The 14,255-nt window shown below is 42.0% G+C and overlaps 1 protein-coding gene across 1 annotated transcript; it reads left to right on the top strand.

Moving 5' to 3' along the window:
- Positions 1-8,870: 8,870 nt before the first annotated feature.
- Positions 8,871-9,836, top strand: LOC133991018 (leucine-rich repeat-containing protein 30-like). The gene has a single exon (XM_062429464.1). The coding sequence runs from the start codon at positions 8,871-8,873 to the stop codon at positions 9,768-9,770; it is 900 nt and encodes a 299-aa protein (XP_062285448.1). The 3' UTR covers positions 9,771-9,836.
- The last annotated feature ends 4,419 nt before the right edge of the window (positions 9,837-14,255 follow it).

Here is a 14,255-nt window from a genome sequence, read left to right on the forward strand (position 1 = left end):
TAATTTCACCTTAATAATGGAATCTGTAAAACTGCATTTTGTAGAAAAGAATTGAAGTTGTTTTTAAAATCACAGCTTAAATGCCAGTTTACTGAATTTTGGAGCAAAAACATAATTATATACTCTCTCAAAAATAGCTCACGGGACCAAGGGTGTGCAGTTTTTCCTGCCCTGTGACCAATGAAATCCCCCGTTTCCCAGTCACGTCCACGACCATTACTACTTAATCACAGAAATGTCCAACTCCCCCATCAGTAAGACCCAACTGTTTTGCCTCCACACACACTTCTCAGCGCTAGAGACAAGAAATCACTGTGTCAGCAATAGGCGATTTGTTCTGCATGACATTGGGTGTCAAAAAAAAAAAAAAAAAAAAAAGCTCGACTGAAATGGCTGAAGGGTGCCTGCAATCCAGCCATCACTTGACACACACACACACACAGACACACACACACACACACACTCAAATACACACACATAAGCACGTTCAAACCAATACACATGAACAATGTTACTTTCTCAGCCTATTTCAACCTCTCTCTCTCTCACACACACACATATACACATGCTCTCAGGAAATTATGATGACCAAGAATAGGTCACACTGGTAATACAGCCATGTTCTATCCAGGGATTACAGTGTGCTGACATAGGCCAACAATAAATACCCCCAGCAGGAACAACAGGTGTCTGACAAGATTGTGTCACTTTAATAAAAGGCTTACACAAGCCTCAGAGAAATAATACATTAAGCTCTTTTAGACATGTTGGCCTTTTATTGCTTCATCCCTTGTGATTGGAAAATTTCTTTTTTTTCACCCCAACAATTAATCTCACAGAATCTCGCGTGCAACGAGACACAGATGTGATTAAGGTGGTGGTGTCGTGTGAGTGACTGCTAATGTCATGAGATCGATATTCCTGTCACGAACCATGTCGCAGGTTGAAAACTCACTTTAGATTTTTCCAGCCTCTGATTTCTTTAGCTATGCGAGCTAGTGGACATGCAGCTGGAGCTCGTGTTTCTGAACCCTGGGTGTGTGGCACCAGCGCCAGCCTCTTTCAACTCACTGTGAAAGCACCCCTGGCTCTGTTAGTATGCCAGCCTGTGTGCCAGTGGAGCGAGTCAGCTACATCCTCCAGCTGGGTTTGTGCCACTGACGGGCACCTGGACCCACTCGCAAACCTCCTGAAACAGAATGCATATTAAACTCAGAGGAATGCATTTGTGTGGCATCTTTCACCAGCAAAGTGTGTATATCTGCATGATGACTGGGGGACACACGTAGCACCTTTATGTTGCTAATCTTTGAGACTTTTATCAACCTACTGGAAGCAATGCAGCCTTTTTTTAACAGGCAGATTCACACTTCAGGCTGTGCCTCAGCTGTTGGACTGTGTCCAGAGTCACACAGGCCTGAAAGACAGCCATCGTTATCCAACTCTCACAAGGTGTCATTGTAGGGATCCAATGATTACCATATCAGCACCACATGAAACATTTATGGCTTGCTGGCAGTGATGGTCTGGCAAGCATCCTAATTTCTAGAACAGAGCTTGTCAGATCCTATTGTTTCAAGTTTTGGTGGCATGCACAGAAAAATCATCAGCCTTGAAACTTTTGTGCTGTCACTTGTGGTCAAAACTTTGCAATATGAGTTTTTTCGACACACTTGACACACCCAGCAGGCCTTCGTTAAGCGGACATCTTACTACACTCAAGTGCACACACCCCACTCACTGCAACATATATCCAACACACGCTGAGCAACAAGGGAGTCTACTCAAACTGGCAGTGATCCTGCCTCTCTTTCGCACTTCTTTCTGCTGTTGCACTGCTTATTTGTAATTATTTGAACACAAACACTTGCCGCCCCTGCTATATAGGATTAAATAAGCTCAACTGTCATTGAGGAATGATCATGTTGCTTCAGGATTTGCTTGTTTAGACTAAATTGCTACTTAATTTCACTTCATTACTTTTTAATTCACTGTAAACATCTGAGATGTGGGCAGCGATTCAGAAGTCTTGGACCAGGCCACGACACGATGGCTTTGCAGAGGATTATAATTATGTTTGAGGGTCCAGTTGCTCGATGTTCATCATTTCAGTTGCCAACTTGTATGGCACAAATCAAGTCACGAACTGAGTGTCCTGTCAGTACTGTGGACAACGTGGGACTGTTCTGACCCTGTCCAAAGCCATGTGTGGGATTATTCTGCACAGAGTGGTCTTCGGGCCTTCACTTTACTAAGATAACATGTGTCTACTGGGTCTTCTCTTTGTGTTTGTTTATTTGTTTGGAGATCAGTCACTTATCAATATCATGCTGCCACCGCTACTGGCTGTTATATTGCTCTTCCACAGAGCTGCATGTGGGCGATGTCTTGGCGTCCTCTGGCTGACAATTTCTGCTTTGATACTGCAACCATGTCTCTATATGCAGTGTTTGCACTGTTACTAATTGTAAATTACTTTGTTGTAACAGGCTTATGTGCTTAATTTTGTTTTAGTTGTCTGGCATGTGCATTATGATGCTTTCTTATTGCTCTTGTTTTAAGCAGTGTGTTATTCAGAGCTTAAAGAGTTTGTTGCATATTTACCCCCTGGGTTGTCGCCACTGTTTCCAAACAAACTCTGGTAGTAATTTTAATCTAAGGTTAAGTCTAAGATTAAGTCAAAAACTAATTTTTGAGGTCCTAACTCCTGCATACCCCGCGAATTTGCATCACGTGTGCTTTTCAACCATACCCTTTTAAAAAATATGGATGTAGTCACTGTGACGTCAACATTGGTGACTGCTAGCTTGGTTAGCATCGGGCATTTAAAGTCAATGGTTAACTTTAAAGCACAGAAGACACACTGTGAAATAGCGGCAGCAACACCTGCACTCATCGTGGTCACGTTATCAATGTTGTCGCCGTGGTAGTCAATCAACAGGTAGCCACGCCCTGAAGCATACCCTACTTTATCGTATATTTTACTCTAAATGGGACCATAACTTACAAAATGAACATCATGCTGTATTAAAGAAGACTTGAAACTAGCAATTGCGACCATAAACGCATTAGGTAACTGTTTACTGAGGTAAGAAATCAAGTCAAGTGAGAAGAAGGGTCATTTTCTCATAGACTTCCTTATAGTCAGCGGAGTCGCCCCCTGGTGGCCAGTAGGGAGAATGCAGATTTAAGGCATTACCGCATTGGTTACACTTTTCAGACCGGGGCCTACCCGCTTGTTGTTAACACAGTAAATATTGAGGTTTTTTTTGGCCACTTGATGGTAGTGGAAACAGCTGTAACTAGATCACTGACATATTATCAAGTTATCAAGTTGTTAAAATGAAGGTGTTAGGAAATAGCCGCCTGTTTACACATTACATAGAGGAGCATTCACATTCATTGAACTGGACACTGGACTCATGCTCAAGCCAGCTGATGAATGTAAGTCTACACACTTTCCTTTTATATGTACTGTGGTCTCCACCAACTCCTTTGAAGAATATCTGGCTGTTTTTTTAACAGAGACAATGCACAATACAGTTATTGCATCATATAGACTAGCTAGCCAAAAGCAAATGGTCATCTTTAGTTCTTGGGCTAAATGGTGCTGAGCAGGTAGCATGCAGTGGGTGCTTTTTTTGTGGAAAACTGCTGCCCATGGTTGCTGGAAATAAGCTTTCTGAGAGCAGTGAGTGAACCAAAACAATGAAGTTACAGACAGTGAAATGCACTGTAGAGTTGAGGTGAACTGCAGAGTCTGGCGATATTCCTTTCATTTGTTTTTTCACAATAAGCTGTGTCTTTCACATAGTCCTTTGTAATAATAGCAAGTAGTGCAACTTTATTATTACTATTTAAAAGTTCTAATTTCTCCTGCCTGTGTAATTAGTCTATTTCTGTGGTGGATGTGTTTTGTTTCATTTATTTTCATTTTTCACGTTTAGACTTATCCATTTAAAGTCTCTGGATATTAGATTGCTGGTGATGGTCAAAGTTGTTTCCTTGTGAAATGGCCACAAGTCAGCTGCTGCCAGGCCCTCACACAGAGGTTTCTCTGTGTTCCCTTTGTAGTCTGAGGTGGATAGCAGGTGAATAGCCACATGGTGGCTGATTTCTGGCCTACACACAGTAGATGCCAAACATGCTTGTTTGAACGTTTAGACAACTTTATTATTGTTGCTTTGGAGTTTCTGCAGAGCCAGTGACATGGTCGGAGCTTGGGCTCAAAATCAATCTAATTTGTATCTCAAAGCATTGACATCTTATCTCATCATGATTACTGTAAAACTGTGCCATAATTACCGATATGCACACTGTACAACCGTTTTTGTTTAACACTCAGTATCCTATAGCAGTGGCAGTGTGGGCAGGTGAGACCCAGATAGGCTGCTCGATGGTACTTCATCACCCTGCTTGTTGTTGTCACAGCCACAATTGGTTTGTACTCTAATTTGCTGCATCAGCAAAGTCAGAACTGATTTGGTCACTTTGGAGCCCAGTTAGCTTTGTTCGCCGCACTTCCCTGTTGATTCCGACCATCATTCCAAATGGTATCTTTATACGGTGGAGTTAACCCGGATAGTGCTCTCCCTCGGGTGCCTTTATTATCTATTCATCATGTTGTCCCAGTTTATCTCAAGATGAATCTGGCTGCTTCTTTATAGATCTAACTACAGATACCTGGCATGTGGCCTGGGGAGAGAGATTAGCAGATTACAAGATACTCAGCAGAGGTGCCTCACTTGGAGTTGATAAGGAGGTAAAAAAAATAATTCTACGATGTAAAATTGTTATGAATTTGTGTTCTGGCTCTTTTAGGACCAATTTGTCTTCAAAGTAGACTTGAATATGCTAAAGCTGCCTTGATATAAATTCCATGGTGACAGTTTGCACAACCGCAGGCAACCTCAGTGTGTCCAATCTGGTAAACAAATGAACATTTGAAACATTGAAATGAAATGTTCTTGGCCTCGTATTCAGCCTCCAAGCAGACTTGTTGGACACTCCCTCAAATTTCCTCTCTGCTAATTTGCATTGCTGAGTAGATCCTTTGTGTCACCTGGAGGTTTGGGCAGAGCAGCGTTGCAGCCAATTTCCAGATGGCAATTCAAATGTGTGACATATCCCCAATTTTTGACAAAAATGTGCAGCCACTTCCACAGACTCCATTAACTGGGGGAGATGTGGACGCATGCACAAATGGAAAGTGGAAAGTGTCCAGTGGTGTGAATATTCACATCTGCACCTGCTGAATAATATACGATTATCAGCTCAGGTGGCTCGCCATCCGTCCCTGTTCACATGCCCATTTCACGGTGCTAATTGTGTCTGGAATACTCAATAGGCTTGCAAAATGCACATTTCTTGTCTCTCAGACCCGATCTTGTCTCATATTCTGTCTAAAGAGGGAACATATTCTTTAGTAGGAGTGTTGGCTTCAAGGAGTAATGTGTCTGCACTGTAGACACTAAAGAGCCTCAGGTCTTGGCAGATACCCGTTACATTTCAACAGGACAGAGACATCTATGGCAGATTCTGTGGCAGCAAGGCCATATATCATCTGTCATCGCTAGGAGCCTCCACAGTAATGAACAAGTAATAATGGTATATATCTTGAACTTGAGTCTCTAAAGGTAGCTCATCCAGAGTCATTATTGCGCCACATAACCAGATGAGCTGTCTCAAATGAGATCATTTTTGTCACCCTGAGGACTGGAGTGTGTAACTGTTCTCAGAGTGAATAACTCACCCTCATTTGGTGCTAATGGGACTCTGTATTAAGGTGTTGTGTGAATGCAAGAGGAATGGTGAATCCCATTTTCTTGTCATTTAAATCTCAAGCTGTTTCCACACATCTGTTCCTCTGATATAAAGAGAGATTTGTTTAGAAAAAAAAAGCATGCATGGGATAAAAAAGGAGCATTTAATGAAGATTCATGCCTTGCAAGATTATGATGAAGTGATGGGCAATGGTGTGTTATGGAGAGGTTTGTCATGATGACATCTCTCTTTCACAGAATGAACATTATTCCCTGTCCATTCATCCACCTACCTATCTAGCTTCTATCCCACCCCCTCCCTCCATCTGTCCCTCCACCTCAGCTTTTTTCAGGTATTTCAGTGCCACGGTTAACCCATAATGAGGGATATGCATATGAAGCCAAGGTTTTTCTGCATATTTGACAGCATGTGTTCTGAGCCTCGTGTTGCCACTCCGGGGATGTGTTTGCACATAGGGGGGGAACGCTCTAACGGTTACAGCTGAGGTGTCATTTTTCATGTAAATAGAGGATGGCAGGATATAGCAATCCTGCTGTTTGTGAAATTAGCCATGGAACACATATACACAAATCAGCAACACAAATCCCCTACTAAAAACTGAAGGCTGCATAAAGACTTTGTGATGAAGTGTTTCTTACAAGCTCACACAAGATATGTACCAGTCAGCCAGAAAGCAGTTTCTATACCAAGTTATATGATATGATAAGGTATTAACATTTACTAAAAAATGTCCAGATGACACATGTTACACAAGCAGCTGACTGAATGGGCAATGCACACAAACAGCCTGATCTCCAGTGTCCAATTCAGCAAACACATAATTCAACCTGTCATTCATAAGTGCTGATGTAGCCATGCTCAGAGCAGAGGCACTGAGTCCCCAGAGTTGGATATCACTGCTAACTGTCATCCAAGTACTTTGATTACTGGACGGGGAGAAGACTGATGACTAAGGCCACGCCAAGTCCTGGTCAGACTCTGTAAGTCTGTTTAGGAAAGTGGATCAAGTCCAAGGTCCCATTTACACCCCTAACATTATTACAAAGTTTTCACAGCTCATGACTGTAGACTTCTCATGTTGCAAAAATCATGTTAATCACTTGAATAACAACATTGAGAAAATAAAGTAAATATGAATGAAAGTATAGGGTTTATTTTTTTGTCTTTATTTGACAAAATTACAATTGTATTTAAATGTTGTTTAACACATATCAGAGAGCTATATCTAGACCCATAAATTATAAATACAGCAGCTCAGTGTACATGCTGAAACGTACATGCTGTACATTTTACACTTATCACATGTCTGTCGGTCCTGGAAGACAAATCCCTCGTCTGCTGTTCTTTCTGGGGTTTCTCACCTTTTTCTTCCCCGTTAAAGTATATTTTGTGCAGTTGTTTTCTTATCTTATTTCATGATCAAAAGATAGAAGGCGTTGAATACTAAAGTATATTCATGTTCAGCTGCAGTGGAATGAATGTAACAAAAAGATTGAATTTGGCATATAAAAGACAGTAAGTTTGAAAGATATCTACTTGACTAGTTTGGGCAGGTGAAAGTAAAGAATAATTTTGTTCCCTGTCACTTACAATGTTCACTTTGGGCACCTGAATATTATTTAAGGACAGACTTCAAAAATTCAAAATACTTGTCGTGCTGTGTTTAGCACTCACATCAAGACAAGGTTGAGTATGAATGAAACCTAATCAACATGGGGAAAAGAAGTAATCTCTACCTTTCTATGTGGAATTCACAGGTTCTTCCCATGCCTTCATGGCTTTCCCCTGAGCTCTCCAGTTTCCTTCCGCAGTCCAAAGACAAGCAGGTTATGTGAAACTGAATCTCTAAATTGCCTGTAGGTGCAAATGCGTTTGTAACCAAGGCTTAGCAAATCTAAAATAGGATAAGCAAATATGGAGAGTGGATTGATGGATTACCAACTTGCTCAAAAATACATTTTAGATCACCGTCGTCTTTTCCTATAAGTCATCATCACAAGAATCAAACTTAAAAGTGAAAAATATTGCTGAAAGTAAGTGGAACAAAAGCTTTCAATGAAGGCTGCTTGAAAGATACTTAAAGAACTCTGTTGGGAAAAAGCATAAGAACCCTTTTACCTCATTGTGTAAGTTGCTTGGGGGAAAGACAAAGTGTTAAATGTAAATGCACTTTTACATAAAGAGAGTTTCACCCCTTGAGGACAGATGAATGAGATTTTGAACAACTGTAGAGTTTTCTACGAACCTACTGGAACGTTCCATGTCCTTTCGCACTTGAGATTAAACCAGCACATGTCTGTGCATAAGGTTTTGCTAATGCCTCTAAGAACTGTTACTTTTTTGAGAGATGATTCAGTGTTTTCACGGCTGCCAGCTTGGTGCCATATTAAAGATGGGACAAAAGAACACACACAAAGGCACAGAGGCTGTGAGGGGGAAAAAAGTGTGAAGAGATTATTGTCAGCCAGAGGTAGTATGTTAAATATCTGAATTATTTTTAATGCAAAATATAACACACTTATAATACATAGCAGTTGAACATAACAACAAAATAAACATGGTCATGTGCCAAGTGGTACAGCATGCATGTGCAGCAGTGCTTTTCTGTGTGTTAAACTATGAGATCATGGCAGTGACCTCAACTGATTGAGCTCACACAGCATCCTAGCCCCTGTCCTGCCCCCCGCATAGTGTGGGTGGGGAGCAGGGTGCTATCTGTGGACTTGAAAAGTGACAGGACCAGCTGGGGAATGAAATTCAGTAAGACAGGCAGTTGGTCTGTTTCACAGACCACAAGCCCCCATATTGCTCTGTTACAACACCCTGCAACGCAGCACGGTGAGAAAGACCAGCCAGGATTCAGTGCTACTGCTGCCAAACATCAGGAGTTCAACAACAACAACAACCAGACACCACAGTGCCACTGGAACTGATCATGTTCTGTGTGGCTCTTTCAAGAACCCTGGAGATCAATCAGCAGCCATTATCTTTAGCAGTCCCCCTCAATGCTCTAAGTGTTGGTGATTCAGATAATCACATGCTGACATCGCGTTATAGGCAATAGAATCAACAGTACTGCGAGGACAATGGGTGGGAAGCAATCTCACAGTTTCTCTAACAAGGAGCTGAATGAGGTGAGTGTGAGTCAAAGAAGGAAGAGTGCTATTAGAGACGACCAGCCCAGCCTGTCATCGGCTGCTGAGAGGATCCGCAAAAACACCACGGTACACTTTGGCTACAGCACGCTGAGTCTTGCCATGCGGGGGCTGGGTGAGACTCCCGCAGAGCTGTGGGAGCTGCGAGAGCTGCAGAAGCTAAACTTGTCCATGAACTGCCTGTGCTCCCTTCCCCCTGCCCTGAGTGCTCTGAACAATCTGGTGATCCTCAACCTGTGGGGCAACAATCTGACTAGCCTCCCGCCTGAGATCGGCCTCCTAAAGAAGCTGCGTGTGCTATTCGCCTGTCGCAACCGTCTGAGAGAGGTCCCTGAGGAGCTGGGCTCCTGCACCTGCTTGGAGGTGCTCAGCCTGGCCAACAACCAGATCACAAGCCTCCCTGGCAGCTTGGCGGCCATGCACAATCTGACCAAACTTAACCTTAGTCACAACCGCATTACTCACATCCCCACCTGTGTCTACAACATGAAGGGCCTGGTTTTCCTCCACCTGGCCTGCAACCGTCTGGAGACCATTGCAGACCAGATCCAGGACTTAGTTAATCTGAAGATCCTTATCGTCGAGGGAAATAGTATCCACACATTGCCCAAGACTCTGTGCTTTCTGGAGTCTTTAGAACTCCTCAATGTTGACTTCAATGAGCTGCAAAATGTGCCGGTGGAACTGTATCTGCTGAGCAGGCTCGGGAAGTTGGCCTGCCATCCTATGGATAAAGGACTTCATATTATCCATAACCCCCTCCTCAAGCCTATTAAGGAGGTTCTGCGAGGAGGGCTCAGTGCCCTCTACAACTACCTCAAGCCCACGTGAGGGACTACCACTGTGCGTGTGCGTGTGTGTGTGTGTGTGTGTGTGCGTGTGTGTGTGTATGTGTGTGCCTGTGTCTAAAAGAGTGTACCATAATGTGTTGTGGCACCAAAGCCGACCCCTGGCACATGGTAGTCATGCTCCCTTCTTACCACAAACTGTCTGTCTAGAGATACTGTCACTCAAGCAAAATGACCATTCATTATTCTTAATATTACAGAATAGATTTTCCTGTATTTTATTTAAATGTAATACAAACATTTGGTTATAAATAAACAACTAGAAACTGCTGTGTCATGTGTAAACATTTATTAATCCACAGTAAAGGCAGTGACGGGAGCACGGGGTAAGTTCAACTGCAGATCACCGCTCTCTTTGTTGCATTCAGGTCATGAGGATCGGGTGTGTAAAGTCAGTGGAAAGAACAGCAGGGGGGGGGGGGGGGGGGGGGGCTTAAGATCTGCAAAAATAAACAAACCAAAACACAACAGGGACTTAGTCTCTGATTAAATGTTGTTCCACTCCATCAGATAGGAGTGGTGCTGCTGGGTGGCAGCTCCTCTGAGTTTGTTCGAAAGTAGACATTGAAAGCAGTGACAGAAAAAACTTCTATGATATCATAGAAAATATCTCATCATGTGTGGAAAAGTATGGGACACTTTATTCATTTTAAATCATTTAAATACAACCCTTATGGATTTACGTTAGTCCTGCATTTACCCTAACACTCCACGTATTATATAAAGGGCAACATGATGTTAAATGAATATCAATAAAGTAGTATGAGCTTTTGCTATGATGTCCCTAAACTCTCCTCGTCCCCAAGCAGTTTAAAACATTTTTTGTAGTTTTAACCAATGTACAAAACTGTGAAGGTGTTTAGATAATGCCATAACAAGAACTTTGCAGCATCATGTAGCACAGAGAATGTTTACACAGTCATCTTGCTCTGGTATCTTCTGCCATATATGAAACCAGTTTACTATTCTTAGTATTATTGTTTTTCTAGTGAAATAATATTGCAATCATATGAGTGTGCTGTCATTATAATATAAAATAATGTTCTCAAATTCTACTTAACGACTAAAAAAAAAGAAGCTTGGTTTAATTTCAGTTTTTGTTAGAATGTGATTTTTCTTAATGCAAAACAAATATTTTATTGATATCAACATCAGTTTTAATGTGAGGTTTTGAACCAATTTTCCATTTTGCAATATACCTTATATCACTATGAGAAATGATATCTTGTTAATATTGTGATATTGCTTTTAATCACATCACATAGCCCTATTGTCAAGTGACCACTGTGATCTTTGTGACCAGTTGTATCTGCTTTTTTTCTGAATCTGGTTCTGAATTAACTGTCAAATATATTAATCAAATATAAGTCCAGAACATTACGTTAGCACATTAACCTGCTCATTTTCCAACAGCAATTCTTTGTAATCATTTTAGTATTAACCTTTGTGTCGTCCTCCCGGGTCAAATTGACCCCGTCTGTTTTGACTGTTCCTTCTTTCGTCCCTTCCTTCCTTCCTCCTTCTGTCCTTTCTCCCTCCCTCCTTCCTCCCTCTCTCTCTCCTCCCTTCCTTTATTCCTTCCTCTATCCCCCTTCTTTCCTTCCTTCCTCCCTCCCTCCTTCTCTTTCTCTCTCTCCTCCCTTCCTTCTTTCCTTTCTCCATCCCCCTTTCTTCCTTCCTTCTGTCCTTCCTTCCTACCTCCCTCCTTCTTTCCTTCCCTCCTTCCTTCCTTTCCTTCCTCCCTCCCTGCATCTCTCTTTCTTTCCTCCCCCTACCTACCTCCCTTCCTTTTTTCCTCTGTCCTTCCTTCCTTCCTTCCTTCCATCCTTCCTCCCTTCCTCTTTTCCTTTCTCCCTTTCTCCCTCCTTCCTTCTTTCCTACCTTCTTTCCTCCCTCCCTCCTACCTTCCTTTCCTTCCTTCTTTCCTCCCTCCCTCCCTCCTTTCCTTCCTTCTTCCTCCCTCCTTTCCTCCCTCCCCCCTTCCTCCCTTCCTTCCTTCCTCGACTCGAGGACAACAGGAGGGTTAAAGAGAAGTGAGGAGGCTTTATTCTGAATGATTAGTGATCCCTCTTGCAGTTCACTCATATTCCGTTCTTGCACTGTACGAGTTGACTGGTTACAGCACTAGACCGTTGCTAAGTTGACACACACATATAATTCTGTAACTACTCTGACAACTACTGAGCATTGTTATGTGTTGGATAAATGTGTGTTTGATCCTGTGTAATTGTATGCATACAGCTAATTTCTAGTTAGTTCACCACCAGGTTCCTCCTGTAAATAAAACTGAAGTTGTGTCAACTTGGCTGCTCAGATATTAATGGAGGTTTACATGTATGTCAACACCTTTAACAAGGTCATACACATTAATTATCAGTCAGTGACAGAAAGTAGAGCTAAATAAAAGAAAGAAAAGTGACCTCTGTTGGTGTATGCTTGTTACTACATCACTCATACTGCGCTTCTCCACTCACCATCTCTGTGTGTGTTTGTGTGTGTGTGTGTGTGTGTGTGTGTGTGTGTGTGTGTGTGTGTGTGTGTGTCTGTGTCCCTCACACACACACAAACACACACACACACACACACTCACACACACATTCATGATAGATGAACCTATCCTGAATAAGTCTTTGTCCTAGATAGCGATCATGGGACATGTTGTCAAATGAAGCACCTATAAAGATATTGCATCAGTGTGAGTCAGATGACCTGAATTCAGGTATGTGTTGTGTGGGGATGTTACTACACCAGTGACAATACAATGACTTTGTCTGCTTGTGTTAACATAAAATAGACATTATATACATAGAAATAGACATTTTCAATCTGTAATAAATGTTAAAACTCGGTTGCAACTCAATATCCAGAGTGATGAAGTATTCTCTTGTGTACAGTTATGTAAAACGCACATTAACCAGTACAGTGTTTAACTGGATTGATCATTTGCTTGAAAATCAACATCCTTGCAGTGAAAGGCATTCACTCACTTTATGGTCAGCTGTACGCTGGGGATCACCCATGACTGCAGTAAGCAGGCTTTGTGGGATTTGCATACCCTATTCAACTGCTGTGCGCTCAGATAACTTTTCTTTATAATGACACACAGCGTGAGATATAACAACTGGGTGAGCACAGACTGGTGCCCGTGTTCCTCATTCAAAGGTATTTTACATTTATCAAGTCACAGCTTAGAAAACAGTTTAGCATCACTAGCAGCCAGTGACTTCTTATAATGAAGGACAGCTAATCAATCCCATATTGAGCATTTGACAATCAAGGCATGGGATAATCACAATGGCATTATATAGCAAAACCACTGTTGTCTGGCAGCCACATGAGGAGACGCTAAATAAGTCTTTCTTTGTAGTACAGTTTAAGTTCGGTGATTTATTCAGTCACACTGAGACGCTTCACTTCGGGTGAGGTGATTGGCATTTATTGACAAACAGCATTATACTGCCACTCATGACAATTACTGTGTGTCATAATTCATATATTTAACTGATTTAAACTGTCCCCCGCAGGGAGACATATGAAGGAGAAAAGATTAGCTGCAGGCCATCAGGTTCTTCCATGGCTGATGGCGGCTCTCCATGATCAAATCACCTTTTCGATAGCTCAGAATGTTGTTCAGAAATCCGCAGCGGTGAGTCACTGAAACGACAGGCCGCTTCCATAACCTTTGAGGCCTAAATATGGAATCTTTTGATCCTGGTCTGGCATCAATTTTGGAGGCACTTTCTCCTTTCCAATCAGTGTAATGTCAGCTTGTCTGTGTCTCGCTTTGAGAATGTGATGAAAGTCAGCTTTTGAAAGGTTACTGGGTAAAAAAAAAGAGAAAAAAAAAAGTGGCAGCCACATATACATTATTTTTGATGATGTAATTGATACATGGTCTTGTTTTTACCATCACCACTCAGTAAAAGCAGAATATCATTATGATGTATTTGTCGGACATGACTGAGCACTGTGTTTATGGAGTACCACTGAAACACACCCCTCAATCACACTCTCACAAACACACTCTCTTTCTCTCTCTCTTTCTCTGAGCATTTGTGAGCGCAAACAATGATGTTATCCATCTGTCAGTCCATCCAATCGGAGGAGTTTACACTCTCTCCAATCCCCATGACAGCTTTGCTCAGATGGGTATTCACACATTCCTGGCAACATAACTGCCGCAGCCAAGACAATACCTAAAGACCACAAAGAGGCGTGTGGTGTTTCTATGAAATGCTTCAGTCATTGTTTGGTGCGCTTATGTAGAAAAAACATTGAGTGCAGCTATATATCCTTGACAACACAAGGTCATTATAAGACTAAATGTGGACTCATGTCAATCTGCCTGCATTTTAATTAGCCATGAAAAGTGCTGTTACAAGTGAAATGTGTGTTTATGCATGCAAAAACAATAAGGGAATGACATTGGCTGACTTTGTCATTAGTTGTTTCTCCATCCCTCTGTTTG

This window comes from Scomber scombrus, chromosome 11 (genome assembly GCF_963691925.1).
Source record: "Scomber scombrus chromosome 11, fScoSco1.1, whole genome shotgun sequence".
NCBI lineage: Eukaryota > Metazoa > Chordata > Actinopteri > Scombriformes > Scombridae > Scomber > Scomber scombrus.

Coding starts and splice junctions, on each gene's coding strand:
- LOC133991018 (XM_062429464.1), top strand. CDS start 8,871: ATGGGTGGGAAGCAATCTCACAGTTTCTCTAACAAGGAGCTGAATGAG.